General features: G+C 39.3%; 1 protein-coding gene across 1 annotated transcript in view; it reads right to left on the bottom strand.

The window, feature by feature from the left end:
• Positions 1-26,138, bottom strand: part of TSHR (thyroid stimulating hormone receptor) — a 65,449-nt gene that overhangs the window by 19,699 nt on the left and 19,612 nt on the right. Inside the window, exons 2-5 of the mRNA XM_067462951.1 lie at positions 14,238-14,309; positions 5,312-5,386; positions 1,111-1,185; positions 547-621 (exon numbers count right to left, since the gene is read on the bottom strand). Coding sequence (XP_067319052.1) covers positions 547-621; positions 1,111-1,185; positions 5,312-5,386; positions 14,238-14,309 — 297 coding nt within the window. The remainder of the gene's footprint in view (positions 1-546; positions 622-1,110; positions 1,186-5,311; positions 5,387-14,237; positions 14,310-26,138) is intronic.

The following is a 26,138-nucleotide window of genomic DNA, read 5'->3' as shown; positions in this document are numbered from 1 at the left end:
TGGTTTTGGTGAAGAGTTATTACTAGCCTGTATCCCAAGAATACCATCTCCTCCACTAGAATTCATTAAAATTCCAAAACACACACACACAAAAAGGGGGGGGGGTTGCCCTACAATACTAATTGTGTCATAAATTAGAATATCCAGCACACAAAAAAAATGATCTCTCAGAAATCCCACTTGAAGTTAGTAGTTTGCACTGAAAAAAATCACCAGGTTTTCACCTGTATCCTCCACAGGCCTGAATCTAGTTCCTACACTTAACTAGAGTCGACCTACTGAATCAAAGGGACAAATAAAGGGAGATTTCACCTGAACATTAGGAAGAACTTCTCTGCCTCGGAGTGTGGTAGAAACTCCTTCCTTGGAAGTAAATGAAATATTTTTATTTTGTTCACTTATATTCATATCATGAATGGAATAATCAGTTGGCAATTCATTTCCCCACCTGATCACTAGTATTTCATACAGTAAGATGTTCATGTATCTGAAAAAGACAATGCTGACCATTGTTGGCTCAGTATATCTGGGATGGTACATACTCACAGCAAAAAGTTCATATCCATTGATTCAATTTTGGTGAGATCAGGAAAAACTCCAAGTCCAGTATTCATAATCACACTAAAACAAAGGACAAAGTAAAAAAAAAGAAAAATATGTTGTGCTGGAGTATACAGAATTAGCAAAGCTGTATCTGATGTGGAAATATTCCCCCCCCAAACCCCACACCCCCCCACACACAAAATCTATTTTTGAAATATAAAACATTTGACAGGCTTGATGTTGTGATTAAGGAAGCAACCATGAGGAAGATGAATAAAGTTATCCCTTAGTATTGACTGGTTTTGGTTCAGGACCCCCTCCCCTGCCCCCAATGGATACCCAAATCCATGGATGCTCAAGTCCTATTACATACAATAGCTCAGTAAAATGGTGTCCCTTCTATATGAAATGAGAAAGAAAGTCAAGGTACCTCTTGGCGGTATTTTCAAGCCATGAATGGTTGAAACTATGGCTACAGAATCCATAGAGAGGGAAGGCCAATAAATTTGCAGCCATCCAGACTGTGCAGGGATAGCATTTCTCAAAGACTTTGCTTGAAGTACTTACAGGTTTTTTAACAATGGGAGATTGATAAAGGCCTCCGGATGTATGTAGCTTAAGCTTCTAGCGTTTCGGATTTCTCTGTTGAAGACATAACCAAATTTCCACAAGGAACATTAGTGTTTCTTGTTCTTATGTGAATCTCTACCTTTAGAGTTTGAGAAACACACAACCTTTTTCACAAATGAGCTTCATTAGGCTCTTGGCTTGTTAACAAAATAATAATGAATAATAAACTGGTCTCACTAAGAACAATCACATGAGCTCATTATTACTAAGATTTGGGTTGCTGTGAGTTTTCTGGGCTGTATGGACATGTTCCAGAGGCATTCTCTCTTGACGTTTTGTCCATATCAATGGCAAGTATCATCAGAGGCTCTGAGGATGCCTGCCACAGATGTGGGTGAAACATCAGGAGAGAATGTCTCTGGAACATGGCCATACAGCCTGGAAAACCCACATCAACCCAGTGATTCCAGCCAAAGCCTTTGACAACAAATTAACTAAGATTTGTTTAGGGTTTGTTATTGTCAACATTAAGTTTCAGAAGTACTTTGTTTTAATTAATGCTGTGAGTGATCTTGTGTGCCATGCTGGGAGGAAAGTGGGATATAAATAAAATAAAATGAAACAAAAAGAATTGAAATCAATTACTAGTTTATAGACCACGATTCAATTATGTTACATAGCACAACTTTGGCTTTCTTGTATGTATTCTCAGTTGCAATAAAAATATTGTTACTTGGTCCTTTAAGGTCAGGATGGAATTTTGAGCACATGACAAAATGTAAATCACTTCAATTATGAATTTAAAAAATAAAGAATATTAAATAAATGTGTTGTCGAAGGCTTTCATGGCTGGAATCACTTGGTTGCTGTGAGTTTTCCGGGCTGTATGACCTTGTTCCAGAGGCATTCTCTCCTGATGTTTCGCCCACATCTGTGGCAGGCATCCTCAGAGATTCTGAGGTCTGTTAGGAACTAGGCAAGTGAGGTTTATATATCTGTGGAATGTCCAGGGTGTGACAAAGAACTCTTGTTTGTTTGAGGCAAGTGTAAATGTTGCAACTGGCCACATGATTAGCATTGAATGGCTTTGCAGTATCAAAGCCTGACTGCTTCCTGCCTGGAGACATCCTTTGTTGGGAGGTGTTAGCTGGCACTGATTGTTTCTTCTCTGGAATTCCCCTGTTTTTGAGTGTTGTTTTTTACTGTCCTAATTTTGGAGTTTTTGAATACTGGTAGCCAGATTTTGTTCACTTTCATGGTTTCTTCCTTTCTGATGAAATTGTCCACATGCTTGTGCATTTCAGTGGCTTCTCTGTGCAGTCTGACATGATGGTTGTTAGAGTACTCTAGCATTTCTGTGTTCTCAGATAATATGCTGTGTCCAGGTTGGTTCATCAAGTGCTCTGCTATGGCTGACTTCTCTGGTAGAATTAGTCTGCAGTGCCTTTCATGTTCCTTGATTCGTGCTTGGGCGCTGCGTTTGGTAGTCCCTTCATCAGTTTCCTGATGAAGAAACACAACCTACAAACTATCTATAGACCTACTTAAAAAATCCAACAAATGCTACATTCAGCAAAAGACAAGAGGAATCCTCTCACCTTTATAGGAGTCTACCATATACCATGCAGCTATGGACAAGTCTACATAGGAGCCACCAAACACAGCTCCCAAACACAGATCAAGGAACGTTAACTAACATTAAATTAACTAGCAATAAAACCAACTATATGGCAGTGTAGATGGAGCCCAAGTTGTTTTGACTTATGGAAACCATAAGGCAAACCTATTATGTGGTTTTCTTGCTAAAATTTATTCAGAAGAGGTTTGCCATTTTTCGTTTTGAATTTGTGCTCTGACAATGTGTAAATGTCAGTGAAAAACAGCAGGAAATTATGTTCTCCTTTTAGGCTTTTAAAGAGCATTTGTCCAACCATGGTTGGAGACAACAATTTGGATGAGATGTTCCTTATGCTCTTTCTCCCAAGTGATTGTGAAAACCAGAACAGGTCATTTCACCCTTGTGATAGAAAAAAAATCCCCACATTTCTAAAAACATTTTTTAAAATATACAGTTTGTGCTGTTAGCCACTGACTGTACTTTACAAATAAACTTTGTCACATATCACCCTTAAATCTGAACAGCCCTCTATTGCTTGTTTTTCCGCCAGCTGTTTAAGGTAATCAAAAGTAACTTTGAAACGAACTATAGTAATAATTCATAAATTTTATTTTAGAAGTGAAGACTTCTAAAATGTAAGGTAACATGAATACATCTAATAAAGAATTAACTTGTCCCGCAGTCAATCTTGCACTCTGGAGAATACTTACGCAGAAGCTACCAATCTCTAAATGTAATGAGGAATTCAGAAAGCAATTCTAATTAATGTATTTCAAAAGAGTTTTCTTTCATTGAATAACACCCTTCAGGTTAACTGCTATAATAGCCTAAATGTGCTAAAAAGCAGCAAATATGTCTGATCTTGGAAGGTAAGCAGGTTAATCCCTGGATAGTACTTGAATGGGAGACCACCAAGAAATACCAGATGTTGTAGTCTGTATTTCAAACCTTCTCTGAGTGGGTTACTGTGATTTTTCCAGGCTGTATGGCCATGTTCCAGGAGCATCCTGCCTAAGGGAATTCTTTGTTGGGAGGTGTTAGCTGGCCCTAATTGTTTCTTATTGAACACCTCCCAAGGAAAGATTTGCCCAGTTAGGAAGCAGCCAGCCATTGAAACCACAAGGCTATTCAAAGCTATTCAAGGCAGCCAATTGCAACGTTCACACTTGCCTCAGGCAGACTAGAGTTCTTTCTCTCACCCTGAACATTCCACAAATATATAAACCCCACTTGCCTAGTTTCCAACAGACGTCACAACTTCTGAGGATGCCTCCCATAGATGTGGGTGAAACATCAGGAGAGAATCCTTCTGGAACATGGCCATACAACCTGGAAAACTCACAGCAACCCAGTGATTCCAGCCATGAAAGCCTTCGACAACACATTGACTATCTCTGAGTATTGCTTGCACAAGAAAATGCTGTAAAATTAATTTGGCTGCCAAAAGTCGATAAGCAACTTGAAGGCACATATACACACACAGCACTTTGCTATGCACACAGTCAAGGTTTTCATGTTTTATTAATTCAAGTTAATTTTATATGTCTCCTACTTTTTGAATTAAAAGCGAATGTCAACCTACCATGTTTCAACTTTCTGATTGTGAGCATTTACTAAGAAAATAAATGAGAAAAAGTAGGATTATATAGTAGATTCTCATTTACTGGAACTCTCAAGCAACTAGCAAAAAGAACTAATACTTTGTATAAAAATTAGAATAAAATCTATTTTTAGCAGAAATGTTACATTAAGTTTGTCTTTATTTGTCCAAATTTGCTTTTAATTACTGCAATTCAATATTAATGTCAAGTCAATACAGAGTATATGGTATGCTGTAATATGAGATATATTTTTAGTAGACTTTTTTAAAAAAAAAGTAACTCTCAAGTTACCAAAAATTACATTTATCTCGTATCTACCAATCCACATAGGTGCCGCTTAATTGAAAGTCTACGGAACATTCTTTCCGAACACTGTCCAAGAAACAAGTTTATGGCCACCATACAAACCCTCACCCAGCCAATTCTGATCTCTTCCAAGGAAGTCTAAGATATACTTCACTGTAAGCTACCATAGAATTAGCCCAGAGGACCAAATAAATTCCTAGATATGATATCTCTAGAAAATTTCTAGGTCTTCAAGAAAAACTCTATTGTGAGTACCAGAAGAACTCATTCATTTCAATAGGGTTCACTATTATGCATGGTTTCATGTTTCCACTATAAGCTCAGGATTTGGGGGCTATACTGTAATTATATTTAAATTACTGTGCTATATTATGGGGCCAGCAGATAAAGGGGCCTGCGGATAAATCTAATTTATCTAGGAGGACAGAAATGTGAACTTCTGTGTTAATTGTTATAAACATGATTGTACATAAACCGTGGCTTCACAACCAGTGTTGCTACACAGAAGCACAGCTTACAATTAGTCCCAGCATTAACTTTCCGTATTCCTAATGTTATAGCTTCATTCATTACTTAATGCCCAAAGATGGCATTAAAAATGATACAGATTTTATTTTACAAAATGACCACCAAGGATGTTTCACATTGATCACGTTTTTCTTTCTCTACTTACATATGCGTAACTTTGTTTAAACTGTTGAAAGACGACGCCTCCAGCACTTGTAGCACTGCATCAATGCTGATATAGCTAATAAGAAAGACAAAAGGGCAAGTCAAACAAAGCAAAACAGCAAGTCAAAAAGTAACTGCATTTGTGCAGTGCTCCCAAATGTTAATATTCCTTTACACTTAATTTTTTTTCACAATAGTCATTTACCACAAGATGCAGAGCCAACCTCAAGAAATGGGGCTACAAAGTGGAATCCACGACATGCGAGTGTGGAGAGGAACAAACCACTGACCACCTGCTGCAATGCAGCCTGAGCCCTGCCACATGCACAATGGAGGACCTCCTTGCGGCAACAACAGAATCACTCCAAGTGGCCAGCTACTGGTCAAAGGACATTTAATCAACTACCAAACTCACAGATTTTGTATTTTGTCTGTTTGTTTGCTTTGTTCTGTTAGAAATGTAATATAATTGACTAGTTGCCCTGACACAACAAATAAAATAGTAATAGTCGTTATCAGATATAACTCTAAACTGTGGCTCAGTGCTCTGTAAAGAAGTCGTAGACTCATAGATTTCCTCTGCTTTCCTTTTTCTCCATTCAATTGCAAAGGCATCAAAAGTATTTGTTTCCATTTTCAACTAGATGTGATTTGTTGGTATATCTAATTTGGGATATTCTAGTCCAGTGTTTCTCAACCTGGATGTCAGTACCCCGGGTCAGGGCGGGGGGTCGTGAGAGGGTGTCAGAGGGGTCGCCAAAGACCATAAGAAAACACAGTATTTTCTGTTGGTCATGGGGGTCTCTGTGTGGGAAGTTTGAACCAATTCTATCATTGGTGGGATTCAGAATGCTCTTTGGTTGTAGGTGAACTATAAATCCCAGCAACTACAACTCCCAAATGTCAAGGTCTATTTTCCCAAACTCCACCAGTGTTCACATTTGGGCATATTGAGTATTTGTGCCAAGTTTGGTCCTGATCCATCATTGTTTGAGTCCACAGTGCTCTCTGGATGTAGGTCAACTACAACTTCAAAATTCAAGCTCGATGCCTACCAAGCATTTCTAGTATTTTCTGTTGATCATAGGAGTTCTGTGTGCCAATGGTTCAATTCCATCATTGGAGAAGTTCAGAATGCTCTTTGATTGTAGGTGAACTATAAATATCAGCAAATGAGATTTCCCAAATGACAAAATTAATCTCCCCCAACCCCACCAGTATTCAAATGTGGGTGTATTGGGTATTTGTGTCAATTTTGGTCCAGTGAATGAAAATACATCCTGCATATCAGATACTTACATTATGATTCATAACAGTAGGAAAATTACAGTTATGAAGTAGCAACGAAAATAATTTTATGGTTGGAGGTCACCAAAACCTGAGGAAACTATTAAGGGGTCACAGCATTAGGAAGGTTGAGAACCACTGTTCTAGTCACCAGTTTGGACATAAACATTTTTGATTATTTAATTGAAAAAAACAACCAAAATATTCCAATATTTCCATCACAATCTCTCTGAAGCAGAAGTGAAAGGAAGCAAATGGATACATATAAACTTAAACCAGGCCCTTGACATCCCTGCTGGGATTAGATTTCAGGGCCCCTACAAATACCTATATCAATAGATGCTCAATTCCCATTATATAAAATGGCATAGTAAAATGATGTCTGTTACATAAAATGGCAAAATAAATGTTTTGAGTTTTGGATATTTTATTTTGGCAAGAGGAATATTTTCCAGCTGTGGATGGCTGAATTTGTACTGCAAAATCCATGGGTACCATCCAGACTATTATTTAAGAAACCATACGTACTGGCTTTGTTATATTTATTTTGTGGTATACTGCCTAGTCTATATAATTGCTACACCACTCTTGCATCAGGGATACCGACAAATTTATATGAGTACTAGCTTACCTGCCACGTGTTGCTGTGGCCAACCTTCCCTCCCTCTTTCTCTCCTTTCTTTCCTTCCTTCCTTCCTTCCTTCCTTTTTGTTCTTTCCTTCTCTCCTTCCTTCTCTTCCCTTTCTTCCCTCTCCCCCTCCCCTTTTCTTTCCCTTCCTCTTTCTCCTCGTTCTTCCTTCTCTACCTATTCTTGGACTGCAACTCCCAGCAGTCCTCTTGATCGATCCACCTACCTACCTAACTTTATCTAATTTATCTACCTGGAGGATTGCTGGGAGTTGCAGTCCAGGAATAGGAAATTGGAAATATGCAGGGACTGGGATGCTTTCAAAGAAATCCAAGGAGAAGAAACCTTGCAGCTTGGAAGCAGTGCATTTGGATCATCCTCCTCTCCTAAAGGGCCTGGTTTAGGGGATGCTGGGAGCTGTAGTCCAGAAGAGAGTGTGGATATGCTATTGTGTGTTTTGTTTGCCAACAGGAGTTATTTTTGCGCATGAGCTGTAGCGCGTTTTTGCTTTTTTGGCTTTTTAAGTCCCTTCTGCTGTGTTTTTCAGTGTTTTTATGAGTGTTGGTCACTCATTGGCCTGATAGGTATATTGTGTCCAAATTTGGTGTCAATTCATCCAGTGGTTTTTGAGTTATGTTAATCCCACAAACTAACATTACATTTTTCTTTATATAGATTAACTACTAGTTGAATGTACATTTGATATATTTCTCCACTGTGATCTTTTTAAAAATCCTTCATGGAAAACATTAATACAATTCCCTCCCTATTCAAACAGATCTAGCTATTTTTTTAGTATTTTAGTTGCAAAATAACATAAGTGTACAAAACAGCTCAATTCCTTTTTCTGTTCTCAAAATTCAATTATACCAATGGTAGAGATAAATATTGGGGTGGGGGGATTTAGTGATGTGCATGGAAATTGCCTGAGTTCTCAAGGCCAGTGACTAAATTAAAAGAACGGACTGTACCCTGGAATACAACTGAGAAATGAAAAGCTGAGGCTCTTGACAATGGAGTCCTGGGAAGATTTCGTTCACATTATACAGCTATCCTTGAATACACTGCCCCTTTTTATTTCTTAAAAATAAGATTACAAACTCCACAGGGACACACTGCCACAGAGAAACATCTCTCTTTTTTCTACTCCAAACATTAGGTGGCACAAGCAGGCTCTGTATGTGAAGGGAAGCAGCGTCCCCCCCCCCCCCTTCCCCTTTTATGGTCTAAATCACTGGGGCATTGTGTGGTTTCCGGCTGTATGGCCATGTTCTAGCAGCATTTTCTCATGATGTTTTGTCTGCATCTCTGGCTGGAATCTTCCTCTGAAGATGTCATCCACAGATGCAGATGAAATGTCAGGAGAAAATGTTGCTAGAACATGACCATACAGCCCAGAAACCACACAACACCCCACTTCATGAACATCAGCATGCACTCAAAAATTCCCTTATGAATCACAGAATCATACAGTTGGAAAAGACCTCATGGGCCATCCATCCCAATCCACTGCCAAGAAGCAGGAAAATCACGTTCAAAGCACCCCTGACAGATGGCCATCCAGCCCCTGCTTAAAAGCCTCCAAAGAAGGAACCTCCACTGCACTCCAGGGAAGAGTTCCACTGCTGAATGGCTCTCACAATTAGGAAGTTCTTCCTAATGTTCAGGTGGAATCTCCTTTTCTGTAGTTTGAAGCCATTGTTCCATGACCTAGTCCCCAGGGCAGAAGAAAACAAGCCTATTCCCTCTTTCCTATTACTTTCCCTCACATATTTAAACGTGGCCATCTCAGCCTTCTCTTCTGCAGGCTAAACATGCCCAGCTCTTTAAACCACTCCTCATAGGGCTTGTTCTCCAGACCCTTGATAATTTTAGTCGCCCTCCCCTGGACACATTCCAGCTTGTCTACATCTCTTTTCAACTGCTGTGCCCAGAATTGGACACAGTATTTCAGATGTGGTCTGACCAAAGCAGAATAGAGGGGTAGCATGACTTCCCTGGATCTATTTATGTAGGCCAAAATCCCATTGGCTTTTTTGCTGCCACATGACATTGTTGGCTGTTTAACTTGTTGACCACGAGGACTCAAAGATCTTTTTCACATGTACTGTTCTCAAGCCAGGCGTCCCCCATTCTGTATCTTTACATTTCATTTTTTCTGCCTAAATGGAGTATCTTGCATTTGTCACTATTGAACTTCATGTTGTTAGTTTTGGCCCATCTCTCTAATCAGTTAAGATCGTTTTGAATTCTGCTCCTGTCTTCTGGGGTATTGGTTATCCCTCCCAATTTGGTGTCATCTGCAAACTTTCTAGTTTATGGAAGCTTTCTAGTTTGAAAACTAAATTGCGGGCTTATTCATCTACCTCACCTGCCTATACTTCTCCATTACATTGATATACAGGTTAGGTAGCACTTATCTGAAATGTCTGGGATCAAAAATGTTCCACATTTCAGATTACTGGGGATTTGGGAATTCTTGCACATGCATAATATTATTTCTTGGAGATGAATTTCAAGTCAAACATGAAAACCATTTATGTTTTTTATATATACCTTATATACATAACCTGAAATTAGTTTTATACACAATATTTTCAATAATTTGTGCATGAAACAAAGATTGAACCTCATAAAGCAAAGGTGTCCCTATCTTAGCCCATGTGGAGAATTTTGGAGTTTGGAATCTTTTAGATTTTGGAATTTCAGATATAGCAAGAGATTCTCAACCTAGAACAGGAAAAAACATATCCATGAAAAATCTCAAATAATCTTGTATGTTAACACTGATAAAAGAAATTCCCGGTGTCTCCAATGTCATTTTCGTTAAATGCCACCAGAGTGTTCTCTTCTCTTCATTGTATATATTAGAATAACATTTAATGTGTCTTGGGGTTTGTTTGTTTTTTTAGAGGGGTATGTAATTTTATTTTCTATTTTAATTCCCAATTTTGAAGCATCCAAAACTGGTGATGGTAATGGAGGGTTTACAAAATTGAGTGTCTGTCTAGTTGTATAGTCTTACATTTTAGCTTTCAGTTCATGCTGTGATAATCTCATCTGCTAAGTAAAAAGTGATTGGCACATTAATTTGAAGACAGGTATAGAAAGTGCCATTTCAGGCAAATATTATGGACTTGGTTCTCTCAAACAAACTCAGTGGAAAACCTTATGCCTTCTCCCCTTTAGCATGTGGTCAGATCTTGGCACAGGATTGTAAACTTTGTTTAGACTGCATTTGCCAACATGGGTTGAAAATAACTCAGTCATCTGCATCATCACAGGTACACATGATGAAGCTGGCCAAAGGTGAAGAAACAGCACTTGTTGGTTTTTCCAATATCCACGAAAAGCCAGATGGTAATATATAAAAGGCTTCAATTCCTCTGGCTCCAACAACAACCCAAAACAGGAAAATATGGCACGCCCCACTTGAATTACACAAACTTTGCCTTTTGAAACACATATTGTCATGTGATCCTACATAAGTTATTTAGAAGCATGTTAATGACAAGAAAGAATGTCAAATGTCATGTATATTTTAAAGCTGAAGATCTCATCTACTGCCACCACTACCTACCTACTCTGTTTAAACTTCCTTTCTGAAAAGCAGCTGCCCTACATCTTCCCAACTGGACAAAAACAAATACTTTGTTCAACTTATCTGAAATCATTATTCCCCCTTTAGTGTGGTTTTAACTTTATTTTCATCCAAGGGTCCAGCTGCCTGCCTAGACAACTGTTGGGTGCTGTTTCTTTTTATTGTATTTTACTTTATTTTTGATATAACCTAAAATTAACCCCTGAAGGCGCAGCAGGTTAAACTTCTGGGCTGCTGAATTTGCTGACCAAAACGTTGGCAGTTCGAATCCTGGGAGCGGGATGAGTTCCCACTGTTAGCCCCAGCTTCTGCCAACCTAGCAGTTCGCAAACATGCAAGTGTGAGTAGATAAATAAATACCGCTTCTGTGGGAAGGTAATGACATTATTTATTTATTATTTATTATTTATATAATATATTTGTATACCACTCTTCTCAGCCCTCAGGCGACTCAGAGCGATTCACAATAGCAAAATTCAATGCTTAAAACATCATAAAACAGATAAAAATAATTAAAACAATAGCATGATAAACAATCAATTAAACATCATATAGCATCTCATTATTGTCGCATAGTTAAAATCAAGATCCAGTGGCATCATCCAATTGTTCCATATTCCTATAATCGTTACACTGCCTATTCAAATGCCTGCTCGAACAACCAGGTCTTCACTTTCTGAAATGCTAACAGGTAGGGGGCTGATCAAATTTCTGTAGGAAGGGCATTCCACAGCCGAGGTGTCACCACTGAGAAGGTCCTGTCTCTCGTCCCCGCCAGACATACTTGTGACGCAGGCAGGACCGAGAGCAGGGCCTCCCCAGACGATCTTAATATCCTAGCTGGTTCATAGGAGGAGATTCCATGCAATCATACTGGCCACATGACCATGGAGGTGTCTATGAACAACGTCGGCTCTTTGGCTTAGAAATTAAGATGAGCACCACCCCCCAGAGTTGGACACGATTAGACTTAATGTCAGGGGAAACCTTTACCTTTTAATATGCTTTGGCACATACTTCTCAAAAACAGTTTTTGTGCCACTCATTGTTCCTGATATTCTTCATTTATAACTTCTGAGTTTTTTATTTTGTTTTCTGTATTTGCACAAGAAATCTGCCAGCTAAAATAAGTATTTTTTCTAACATCTATTGCGCTATTTCTCCTTAATCGTTCCAGTGACATTTTGGATTCTGTGCTTGCTTTCTTACTTCAAAGTATACCATAACCTTCACCACTTCACAGATGGCAACTGGGGAATGATGGCAAACAACATCAGAGTGTGGTCAAGTTAGGAGAGACTGCAGCTTTTGCCTGAGGTTATTGGGAAGAGCTAGATTACATCCCCTCTTTCCTTCTCCCTCTGAAACTTAACTTGCTGTAAACTACTTTTTAAGTTTGACTTTAGTTTGCTGCAAGTGAAGTAAGAATGAAGACAATAAGCAAAAATGGGAGGAGGAGAGAGAACTGGGACATCTTAAAAGCAATCGAATGACAGATTAATTGGAACAATCCATGCCAAACTTGGATAGTTGAAGGACATGCTATACAATCTAATGGAGCTTCCATGATTGTGGTTTTTAATAATTTTCAATTATTTGTAAGGATATTACTTCTTGATATTCTTTATCAGCTTCCTTTTGACCTCTAATTTCAGAGGCAAAGCAAAAGCAAGACTGTTGGACTCCCTTGGCAGTTCCTCCACTTAAATAAAATAATTTTGCTAGCAGTATAGTCACTCCTTCCAACTGGACAATAATTTTGTCACCTTGGCACCAGCTCTTGGAAGCAATTTAGAATTAATTCCAGAGTCACTTCTCTGATCAGTTCCATTGTAAACAATTTTAGTGTTCAGCCATTTAGGGTGTGCCAAAATGTTAGATCTTCATTATGAACGAAACATGTATTTCTCTAGAGGACTGCTTCTTAAACTGTGAATCCAAACCCCAAATGTGGTCCCCTTAGCTCAATGTTGGGGTGTGGAAAAAGTTGGCAACAGTAAAGGTTTTCTGAGCATCACCTAGTGGCTATTTTATACATTTATATGAATTTGTTCTGCAATGTTGACAATGTCTACAGAATATACTTCAACTGTATTTCCTAAAAAAGGAAAATCGAACTGTTTAGCAAGTCATGCAAATGTTAATTCGTTATCAGAACAGGTTTGAATTTTATACCTATTTTATTTAACTATATACTCAGGGTCATATAAGCATTTTTTGGACTGAAAGGGTGGTGAGTAGAAAAGTTTAGGAAGTCCTGCTCTAGAGTACTTCTGACAATAATTGAAGTCACATATCATTGCAGCGCTTTCTTATGTATATGTTGGTCTGATTCCATTCTACACATGAAAGCATTTGCGACCTCTGTGATGTTTCAGTCCCATGAAGATAGACTGAAATCTTTCTAACATCATTGTTACTTAAATTGAACATTTGGAATTATTTGGTACCATCAAACTGGCAAAGCCTTATTGCTACATACTTTCCCACTGACATCAATATAATGTTTATGTTCTTCCCTGCTTCTTCTGTTGTTGAGTGCCTTCAAGTAATTTCTGACCCTATGACAACCCTATGGCAGTCTTATCACAGAGCTTTCTTGGTAGAATTTGTTCAGAGGGGGTTGTCCTTGCCCTCCTCTGAGGCCGAGAGAGATTTGTTTGACCAAGGTCACCAAGCAGGCTTCCATAGCTGAGCAAGGATTTGAACCCTGGTCTCCCAGTATCCTAGTCCAACACACAAGCTATTATACCATGCTGGTCCGTCTATACATACAAATCATTATTACTGAATACAGCATTCCTTCTGAATTAAAATAACAAATGAGGGAAGCACAATTTTAATCAGCATTGTGGTGAAGGAAGAAAGAGTTAACATATCCTTCTGCGCTGTGATCCTTGTAAGTCTTACAGAAAACAAAGGTTGGCAGGCTGTTAATGAGCTAAAATAGGATAAGTCAGATATACACTATTATAACCCACTTTTGGGGTTGATGCAAATGTAGGAATTATCAACTAACTTCAGAATAACCAAAATACCCCACAAATACACCTTTTACACAGCCAGCTCCACATTTACACTTCTGTGTTGCTGAAGAGCACAGAGGTCAATGTGGCCGAATCCAGTTTCTTTTACTGGATTCATGGATGTACTGGAAAGGATGTCTGTTACAACATATCTAGCTAGGAGAAAACAGTTGGATACATCTTGTAACACTTACATGATAGTGTTGAGGAGAATAACTATAGTATTGAGACATAGCTATATGCAAGACATATGCTTTCTGATGTAGGATTTAAGACAGAGATACAAATACCTACAACTCAATGTGGACATAAGAATGATGGAACTTGAGAAGGAGCAACAGATTATAATGAAATATGGGGATGGAATAGTATTGGAAATACTTACATCCTAGAGATGTTGGGAAGATTGGAAAATGCTTCACTGGGAATTGTTCTCAGATGGGTTTCCATAAACCTCCTACAGGAAACGAAGTTCTTCAGTTAATATCATTTCTGGAGAGTTGAAGACAATTTCACTGCATTAATCAAAATTTTACAAAGCAATGTTTGACCAACCAGAATAAGGAACTAGTAGTCTATTTAAAAAAAATCATACTCAGTAAATATTTTGTTAATGTTAATTTTGTCTTGGACATTTCTCCTTTGAAAAACCTTGTTTTGATATTAGCAAATTAGAATCAAAGCATTGCAGAAAAGAAGCCATTTTGATTTTACTTGTTAACTTTTGCCAATTTGACAAGTGCCTAGACGCACACTTTACAACAAATATAACAGATCCCACTGGGTCTTTTTTGCCCAGGACAACAAAGAAATGAAAGTAGGAGAAAAGAGTAGGTCATTTCATTACTTCATTATAGGTCTCATAGAGGATGTTTTGAGGAGAAGGAGGGAGCATGAGAATAAGGAACTATATGGGTTTCCCCCCATATATTGCCAATTCTTCAATATCTCTGAGGCAGAAGAATCTCTGTGACACTGAGGCAGAAGAACATATGCATGCATGCAACACTGGAGTTAGTTAATCACACAATATCTCTCTTTAATATGATCTCCTGATAAAGTAGACCAAACATCTGAGAAATGTCACAAGGAAAATCTTCTCATCCCTACCTAGAAGTAGATCTAAAAATCCCCTCCTTTAATATCAAGAATATCACTAACCTCCTCCTCACAACATAATTTAAATCCTGCTCAGTAGGTATTTTAAAGACTTCATTCCAAGGGCTTTGGGTTTTTCTGGTGGGATTCTGTAGCACTCCATTTCCTTAGTGCATGGAAACGGAGCCCGGAGACCTCTATCAGGGACTTCATCAGACAGTCCAGGGAAAAGTGGGGGAAAACATCTCACCCTGTTCCCTTCTGTCTTTCCCCGTCTTCTGGGATGGCCATCCATTCCACGTCATTTCACCATCTTCTCCCGTCTTTTCTCTACTTTACTCTGTCTTGACACCAGACTCCTAATAGAGATCTTCAAGCACTTAGGAAATGGAGCACCACGGAGTCCCACTGGATGTGCCCTTACATTGTCTGATTACTTCCGTGAGACTCCTGTGGGTCTCTGTTTCCCAAGCATACTTTTGAATTTTTATTTTCCTTTTATTTGTTTTCTTTGCAATTATCACACATTATGAAATGTTCAATGTAAACGGACAGATAGGGAGAGTTTTCCTTCAAATATCTGATACCTATGAATTAGGCCTGTCGGTTTTAGTTCGTTAATTCGTTATTTCGTAATTTAATCGTTATATTTACCATATCCGACGCGATTTCAAAACATATTTTCAAACCCGGAAGGGTTTAAAAATATCGAAACAGCAGCCCCATTTTTTTTACGAGCTTCAGCTCGTCTCGTTAATGGGATGGAGGCTGCTGTGCTGCTGGTGCCTGGGAGCCAATCCGGCGCTCCCAAGCACCCAGCAGTAAATGGGGCAGGCGGGGCGAAGGGGCGGCGCGAGCAACACGGCTGCTGCGCCCTCCTCCTCCTCCTCCTGGCACTTCCTGCAACACAGCTGGGAGGAGGAGGAGGGCGCAGCAGCCGGAGCCGATCGGATGGCGCGCGCGCTCCTGCGCCCTCCTCCTCCTCCTCCTCCCAGCTGTGTTGCAGGAAGTGCCAGGAGGAGGAGGAGGAGGAGGAGGGCGCAGGAGCGCGCGCGCCATCCGATCGGCTCCGGCTGCTGCGCCCTCCTCCTCCTCCTCCTGGCACTTCCTGCAACACAGCTGGGAGGAGGAGGAGGAGGGCGCAGCAGCCGGAGCCGATCGGATGGCGCGCGCGCTCCTGCGCCCTCCTCCTCCTCCTCCTCCCAGCTGTGTTGCAGGAAGTGCCAGGAGGAGGAGGAGGAGGAGGAGGGCGCAGCAGCCGGAGCCGATCGGATGGCGCTCTTGCTGTGAGTTTTCAGGCTCTTTTGCTGTGAGTTTTCAGGGCTGTATGTATGACCATGTTCCAGAAGCATTCTCTCCTGACATTTTGCCCACATCTATGGCAGGCATCCTCAGAGGTCTGTTGGAAACTAGGCAAATGGAGTTTCAGTTTATCTATGGAATGTCCAGGGTGGGAGAAATGAAAGCCAAGCCATTCAATGCTAATCAAGGTGACCATTACTGCAACATTCACACTTACTAGGCCTGTTTGATCAAGAAAAAAATTGTTTCTAAAATGTTTTGTAAATATTTACGAAATTTCGTAAATAACAAAACATTTTTTTGGAAAGTTTTGTAAATATTTTAAATATCGAAACAAAAAAACACCCCAATTACAAATCGATTTTAGAAACAAATTTTTTCTTAATCAAACAGGCCTACTATGAATCTTTCTACTTATTACAGTTTATGAACAAAAATGTTCCTTCATGAAGATTCCATGGAAACAATCCCACCCGCTTGAAATATACCCTTCTCTTCCACAAACATCATTATCCCATCATCCTAATTAGTGCAGGTTTATGTAGCAAGCTTGCAAAATGAATAGTGACTTATTTGTGCGTGTTTTTTCTCCCTAAATGTTTAAATATTGCAGAACTGCATAAAGTTTATTAAAGCTACAACTCTACACAAACACAGTCTTGAAGTACGGCACAGCCTGTAACACCCATAGTAACATACCGTACATTCAGAAATACATTCGCCTAGAAAATCATTGGGATTATTTCTCTTTAGGAAATAAAGGTAGAGGCTAGCGAAACTGAGCCATGCCTTCTGTGCAGAACTCTATTTAAAAAATCTTCATGAGCTATTGCTTGTTCAAAATGCAGCAGGCATTGTTGCCTAGTGTGTGATTATGAGACAGTATAATGCTGATCATACAAGAATTACACTGGCTTCCAGTTTATTTTTGTGCTCAATTTAAGGTGTTGATTTTGAACTGCAATGCTCAAAATGACTTTGAACCATATCAGATTATATCCTCCAATATAACCCTAACTGATATTAGAGATACTCATTGGATGCTTTGTTACATGAACTTCACCTGTGAAACTAGTGGCTTGTCTACCTAGGCTGAATAGTTGCTGTGTAGTTGCCACTGGCTATCCCCATGATATTCTGGAACTTCTGGTCCTTATTGTGAAGGTAAACCGGGTTAACTGGTTCAGCCCCATGTTAAGGAAATTTCAAAGCTATTCCAGAGTTTGGGACAGTAGGATTGGGTCCAATATGAACTGCTCCGCTGTCAACATGGGCTGCCATCACCATTTCCCTTTTCTGCATTGATCTGCTCAGGGAAAGGGGAACAAATCAGGGCCATTGCCACTACTGCTGCTTGACAGACACAGATCTCCTTGAGGGCTCCTGAATATCATGGGCACCTCATATTGACATCAGAAAATATGTTCATGAAGTCAGAAAGAAGGAGGGGGGCTTGTCCACATGGGATGCTTGCAATGGCTAAAAGCTCTAATCTGGCAGTGGTAATTGTAAAGCGATGATCCAACAGGGCCAAGGAATTCTTGGCCTGGCTAGATCATCCGGACTCCACCTCCCCACCACCATGGAATGGGAATGAAATATATGGATGCCTCCAGGGCCAATCTAGAGCATTACTGCTCCAGATAGGTTATGGATTAAGGAGTCAGTACAAATGAGCCCTAGGTTGGATAAGTGACCTGACAAGACTTCCTCTATAGCACGTTAAATGTTTTTGTCCATTGTGCATTGATGAATTGATAAGGAATAGATAAATGCATAAATAAATAAATAAATAAATGAAGTTCTGACTAGATATGCTTGGAATTGCAATATAAAGGTCCCTGTACATATTTATCTTTGAGCAGATAATTATGCCAGATGATTGACTTCGGAATAAACTGAGCATGCATGCAATTAGACTTTACTTCCCTGTTTCAAGACAAATATTTTTCTTCCTACTCCTATTCTTTTCAAAATACACTCTCACTTGAATTTTTCAAGTTTGCTTCAAGATCATACCATATTTATCAACCCAGCCTCAAATTACTGTAGCTATTTGGATCTCAACTCCACTGCCAGTTCATGCACGTGCCTTCAAGTTGCATATTGACTTATAATGATCCATTAATTGGATGGACTTTGTGATTTCTTTGAAATCTTTGATTCTAAATCAAGACAGTTGGAGGGCATAGAAATCTGTTTATCCATATCCTATAGCCTAAACCTCAACTATTGAAACACTATGTTATAAAGAGAAAGAAGCCCTCGGTGGCGCAGTGGGTTAAAGCACTGAGCTGCTGAGCTTGCTGATCGAAAGGTCGCAGGTTCAATTCCGGGGAGCGGCATGAGCTTCCGCTGTCAGCCCTAGCTTCTGCCAACCTAGCAGTTCGAAACATGCAAATGTGAGTAGATCAATAGGTACCGCTCCAGCGGGAAGGTAACGCCGCTCCATGCAGTCATGCTGGCCACATGACCTTGGAGTCTTAAATGCAAAGGCAGAGTTTCCAAAGTCCAAAGGCAAATAACATGAAGCATTATCCATAAGCATTGATCAAACAAGATTCCACGGCAGCATGACAGAGTCCCCAGAAGCCAAGATCCAAATCAAAGTCCCAAGAAGCCAAAGCATTGCCCAAAAGCCCAGTCAATCCAAAGAAGTTATCAGGGTGTTTGCTGAAGTTGCACTGACAAAAGGTTGCCTTCAATTAGCTCACTAAATATACTTTCCCAGCATGAAAGCATTCCTCTGACCTCTAACCTCTCTCTTGTTTGCAACCCTGAATTGCAAGCAATCCACCCTATCTAAATCTGCAGAGCCTTCAAGGTCGAATAACTCATTATCCTGGAGCTGGGAATCAGCAGCCTGAGAATCAGCAGGCAGAGAGCTCACAGGCTGGCTCGCCACCTCCACCCGCACCTGTGAAGTTTTACTAAAATCAGAAACATCTTCTAAGACAGCATCCGTTCCCATGGGAAACTGGAACTCCTCATCTTCAGCATCAACATCATCTGTATCAACAATAGGAACATGTTCAGGAATCTGAAACCCATCATCCTCTTCCTGCTCTTCCCGAGGCTCTAGCTGAGCCACAACAGATACCAACTTCTCTTGAGAAAATTCCCCGTGAGTGCTATGTGCCTTGTAACCTTACTTTCTGGATAACCTTCGTATATGGGTGTATGCATGTGTGCACTGTCAAACTTCCTATCGATTAGTGACAGCTCCATGAATTTCAATAGCATAAATAGAAGTGATTTTGCCAGTTCCTTCCTCTGAAATACAGCACACAACAACTAATATTCATTGGTGGTCTCCCACCTTAGTTCTAAACAAGGCAGATCTTGCTTTGTTTTCAGAATTAGATGGGATACGATAACTTTGGGTTATCTAGCAACTCTACTATCCTATATTCTCTCCCAGCACATTTTTATTTCTTTTCTCATACTGAAATAGATTAATGTGACTATCTCTTTGAGAATGGTGGGGAAATAACCAAATTAAAGTTGGACCAAGGGAAATGAAATGTTGAACAGCACTCTCTTTTGTATTTTGAGATGAACATGAAATCCAGATGGAAAGTTTATTAAAACTAGGCTTTATCTAATAGCATTTTTATTAAATTATGCCTCTCTTCCACTAGCTTTAGAGGACATCAAGAGTGGTTACAGCCAAGAACCTGATTCAAATAAAGCAGCCAATGTAGGTTAAGGTCAACATTCAATTATCTGCAACAATTGGATTTTACCTGGTATAGGGAAAGCAGTACAAGAGTCGAGCAAATGAAAATGAAATTGGAAAAAAGCAAAAGCACACTGGCAAATGAAAATTGATCAGAACAGAGTAAATCTGATAGAAGTCTAGATGGGTTTGAAAGAATGGAGAAGTAGAGAATAGTCAAACCAAGAAAAGAAGTACCAAGAAAAAGAAGGGAACTTAAACATGAACATACTGCTAATTGTAACAATGGGTGGACATAAACTTTGGCAGTCACTATGACAGCTAAAATCTAGTGGAAGCCAAAGATAAGTATAGGGAGAGCTAGGACTAACTCTGATTATCATTTTGAACTGAGGCTAAAATGAAATATTCTCGGGGAGGGGAAGATAAACCAGAAAGCGTTTTTCTATTGGCATCAAAAAACCAAGGAAAACAGGGTTTATGAAATGGAAGAGTTTTCCACAGCTGGGATGGCATGAAGGCTGTTTTTCTTTTAGCTTGGATAGGTTTTGGCAGATATTACTGGACACCAGATGCCATCATTTCTTACCATTAACTATTCTAGCCAGACCTGCTGAGATTTGCAATCCAGCAACATCTGGAAGGCCACATGATTCTCACCATTAATATACAGTTGACATATTTTTTCATACTGTCACCATTTAAGGATGATAAATATATTCAAGCAATTCATGCCAGGTCTTCCATGGTTCCAAAATCTGCATGTTTTCATATCAGAAGAAATCATGTGTATAAAATACCTGTTGATATCTTGACTTGTTTTGTTTGTTTTTAATTTAAGAATTGTAAATAGATAGATCATATAAATGCACATTGACCAGCAACATTTAAGAGGTGTAACATTTGGAAGAGGCATACTAAATCTGGATTAACCTTGGTATAAGTAGTTATAGAAGAATAGCTTAGTGGAAGTATGTGGAATGATACATTCATTTCTATTGTTGATTATACCATTCAGATTTAGAAACCTGCTGCCATCTACTGTTTAGAATCAGCTGTATTATGTAACAAGTATAATGCAAATTCCTAATCTGTATGAGGACAATTCTAATTATGCCAAAAAGATGGATGCAATGAGAGCAAGCTTTCAAATTGTCTTCATGGTTTCCTGAAATGCTGCAAACGGGTGATGGGCTGCTAACACCCTCATTGCAACCGTGTAGTAACAGTGAGGTCATGGACCATATTTTAGTTCTTGTGGACCACAGGTTGGGAACCACTGCTCTAAGTGAAATACAAAACCATTAACTCACAAGATAGCAGTTCATTTAAGAGAGTGGCTGATCTCGCAAAATCCTCTTATAGTGCAGAGGCTTATTAAATATGGTTTTCTGTGGGCAAGCAGATGGTGACTACTGGATGGCATCTGCTCTATATCAGAAACTAGAGCTGACGTGGTCTATCCAATGCAATTTTCTGAATCATCACCCCAGAGAATCAAACCAAATCGAAAGTTGAATAAAAACGGATTCGTAACCCTTTTGGCACAAATGTTGGAGAGTGGTCCCTGGTCAAAAAAAGTTTGGAACCACTGACTTACAGCAACCCTTTGGGATAAAGGTTTGTTCCTCTGTTTTTAAAAATAGAAAATGGCATTGTAAACAGAGACCTTTATGAACTCCAAGAGACATTATTTCAAACCTACTTTGTCAAAGAGTGCTTCTGATTCTAGCTCTTTCTGGCTACTCAACAGAAGTTACCTCAGTTTCTAAGGTTAATTTTGGTGCTGTGTGCCTTCAAGTCATTTCCACCAAAAGCAAGCCTACTACAGGGTTCTCTTGGCAAGATTTGTTCAGAAGAGGTTCAGAAGAGCCTAACACACTCAGGCTGAGTGGGGATTTAAATCCTGGTTTTCAGAGAGGTAGTCTAAAGCTCAGTACCCCATCCTTCCTGCTAAGTTTAGTTTTAGATTAGCTGAGAATCAGTCTAGTCATCCATCAGCATCCAGCCCTTGTCTGAAACACGGCTAAAGAATAACTGAGCTCGGAGATGAAGAGAGGTGATCCTCACAAATAGTCCTGATAGTATGGCAGAATTATCTAAGCATTGGTTTTACCCTGGTTTATATAGAGAATAGACAGTCATCCCTCCATTTTTCCTGATGTTGGGGGCACAAGACCCCAGTGAAAGTGAAGTAACACAAATAGAAAGAATACTGTCTTTCTTCTTAAGACAACACTTTTCTAGGAAATTTTAGGTCCTCCAAACTGACCATAAAATCACACTGGAGGGCCTAGAGATTTCCGGAGATGTGTTTTCTCAAGGAATATCTAGGGCCCCCAGTGTGACTCTAGTACTCCAGTGGAAGTTGATACTGGAGAAGCTAGAGATTCCTAGAAGGAATATTTAAATCACATCCATGAAAAATCAAACATACAAATGTGGAGGGCCAACTATATTTCCCATAGTGACAATAGAACACTCCTAAGCTCAAAAACAGCTCCCACGCTCCCACGCTCCCACAACTCCAATTATTAGAACAATGTAGTTGCTTGAAGGGAAGGTACTCAAATATACAAAGAGCACTTTTAAAAAAAACCTCTTGACTACAGGCTGCTGTGAAAGAGATGTGAAAGAGAATTTTGGAACTAGAATTCAGTCATATGCTCCCTTATGCATATTCACAATTAAATAAGCCGTTTACACAGATGTGAAGAATTGAGTTATATTTCTAAAACAATATAACTGGGTCCAAACACATTAGAAGTTTGGGTGTAATGAGTAATACATTCTAGATATTATTTTTAGAATTTTTGAAAGGTATTTTAAAGATGTTATATTGCTAACTTTGTGTCATTCTTGGTGTTTGAGAAATGAGCTAACAGCACATGCTATTGCACGGGATAAAAGGGTGGAAGAAAGAAAAGTGATCCAACAGGTTGTTAGACATGGTGCTTTAAAGCAAGGATGGGAATGATGTGGCCCTCCACATGTTGCCAAACTGCAAGTCCCAACAGCTATGATGAAGAGTGGGGGATGCTGCAGTCCAGCAAAATCTGGAGGACTAGAGAATTTTGTCCATTTTACTGCTATAGCATACTATAAGGACAGCTTCAGCTGTCCCTGGATCATGGAATAACCTGTCAGAAGACCTTCATCAGCTGAAAACACTGTTAAAAATCCAGTTTCTTTCATCAGGCTATCCAGTTTATTTTTGAATTATGGATTTGAAAGTATTTATTTATGGATTTCAATACGTATTGGTTTTAAATACTCTTTTAATTGAAGTAATGTGGTGTGTTATTTGTTTTCCCCCCACCTCAATCCACAGGAAGAGGTAGATAAGAAACATTATCATAATCATCATCATCATCATCATCATCATCATCATCATCATAATCATCATCTTTGACTGCCTATTTTTTGTTTATGAGTTTTATTTTATTGTTTTGTATTACTGCTGTTGTTGTTTTTGTTGATGTACTGTGGGCTCGGCCTCATGTAAGCCGCATCGAGTCCCTTGGGGAGATGGTAGCGGGGTATAAATAAAGTTTTTATTATATTACATCTACATCTTAGCACTTTCCAGAAGTGTTGGATTACAGACTTCACCAGACACAATCAGCATGCAGTGAGATTAAGGGATTTGTATGAATCTTGAAAATGCTTGGTTGGAGAAAGCAGTGGAAAAACCCTAAAATAGAGTGACTAAATAAATGTGCCACTTTTGGGCCAACAACATAAATCCAAGTATAACACAGCATTTTATCTGTCAACGGTATATAATAGAAACAAGTCAACATGTTTATTTATTTATTTTCCATCTGGTGGACTGCACTGTTATGTTTTGGTGCTCCAGAAGTAACATTATAATGCTTCTGCCTGCCATTTGGGGAAATTTTCAACCTTTTTGTTTTCATTTGTTCTTGAGGTCTTTTGGGGTTTAAGAGCTCAGGAGGTCAGTAACACTGCTTCATTTGAAGCAAGTTTGGGATGACTTGGTCAATTTGTGGTGAAAAACTGTCCACAAATTGGTGTAATTTTTCTATTGTTGTTGGAAATAACACAAATTGATGAGCTCAGTAAAGGTTGATGAAACAGGCTAAGCCTTTTCTATTATCATTCTCATCTTTGGTCAATCTTGACTTGTTAAAAATGAAATGGCTTCAATGCTCCAAACTTCAAAAGAAGTAGTGTTGCCCCATCCCCATCCTATTCTGAAAAAGGCACAAATTATTGGTGAACAAATTATTGTTTCATTTTATTGATATGGAAGAGGAGAGATGCTTATGCAATTATATGCCTCAAGTGCCTAAATAAACTGACCAATTTTGGCTATGATGAACTTTGAAGGGCAGAGGAGAGGAACCATCTGTTGCATTGCCCTCAAAAGAAATTCTGCTTTCCACAGTTTAACACAGCACTTAGAAATGTTAGCGTTTCTGCTAATACATTCGTGTTAAATTACACAGACCACAGAATTAGGCAACCCTGTAACTTTTTGAAAGAACTTTCTTTTTAAAATGGCAATAATAATATATGCAAAACAACAGACTTAAACATGCCAATTATAACATATGTCCCTGGAGTTAACAGTAACAACTTTCTTGCCATTATTTGCAGTCCCATGGAGTGTTATGAATGCCATTGCTGAAGTAATGTAAACTCAACAAATCAAGCATTCTCATTATTAGTGGTCGTAACACCACCAACCATAATCATGTTCAAACCCAGCATGTTAAGTAAGCCCTACAGAGAAGAGGTTTGATATGGCCAGGACTATATGGAAGAAATGGGAGCCCAGGATTGTGCCTAAATCTGTTCCCTAATTTTCAGAAAAATGTACAAGATTGTGTTTTGAACACATGTGGCAGTTGGAAGGTGGTTTAAGTTGCTGATTTTCCCCCCTGTTTGAATTCCACTGCTGTTTTTCACTCTAGAACAGTGTTTCTAAACCTTCCTAATGCCACGACCCCTTAATGTGTGTTGTGTGTTGACCCCTAAACATAAAATTATTTTTGTTGCTACTTCATAACTGTAATTTTGCTACTGTTATGAATTGTAATGTAAATATCCAATATGCAGGATGTATTTTCATTCACTGGGCTAAATTAAGCACAAATATCCAATACACCCACATTTGAATACTGGTGGGGTTGGGGATGGGTTGATTTTGTCATTTGGGAGTTGTAGTTGCTTGATTTATAGTTAACCAACAATCAAAGAGCATTCTGAACTCCACCAATGATGGAACTGAACCAAACTTGGCACACAGAACTCCCATGACCAATAGAAAATATTGGAGGGGTTTGGTGGGCATTGACCTTGAGATTTGGAGTTGTAGTTCACCTACATCCAGAGAGCACCGTGAACTCAAAACAATGATGAATCTGGACCAAACTTGGCACGAATTCTCAATATGCCCAAATGTGAACACTTGGGAAAATAGACCTTGACATTTGGGAGTTGTAGTTGCTGGGATTTGTAGTTCACCTACAATCAAGAGGATTCTGAACCCCACCAACAATAGAATTGGACCAAACCTCCCACATAGAACTCCCATGACGAACAGAAAATATTGTGTTTTCGGATGGTCTTTGGCGATCCCTCTGACACTCCCTTGTAACCCCCCGCCCAGGGTCCTGACCCCCAGGTTGAGAAACACTGTTATAGAACATTAATGTCTTGTCCTACTTGATGCCTAGTACAGGAGTCATTACCTCATGATCTCTTTCACAGGTTTTGACTGAAGCATATGGAGTTCGGAAGGCTTCCAGCTACCACAAGTGAATGAGGCACAAGTACTACAGAGTTGCTTTACAAATATAATTATACATTCAGATTTAGAAACCTGCTGCCTTGGTGCTCTTGGACCAAGAGCACCAAGATCCAATGATGAGGATTTAACTGTAAACCTCTCATCTTTCAAACATTTCAGAGCAATCTTACAGTAAAGGAGAATGGCCAAAAGGCTAACTTTACAATACACTGCTCATTTGAAAACAACCGCAAGTGCGTGATCATTTGGAAGTGACACACTTGCCTCCATATTCAACCACTGTAAAAATACGGCAGAATTCACAGTCTACTGATCTTCCAAGCACCTTTCGTGACCTGGCACATAAGAACAAGAGGTTTATTTTGCTGCTGTTTCTTAGTTACACATTCTGAAGTGTAACTCTGAGAGGAAGAAACCCGCATTCTCAG

Source organism: Anolis sagrei, chromosome 1, assembly GCF_037176765.1.
Source record: "Anolis sagrei isolate rAnoSag1 chromosome 1, rAnoSag1.mat, whole genome shotgun sequence".
NCBI classification, from domain to species: Eukaryota; Metazoa; Chordata; class Lepidosauria; order Squamata; family Dactyloidae; genus Anolis; species Anolis sagrei.
This window is presented reverse-complemented; position numbering and strand designations above follow the sequence as displayed.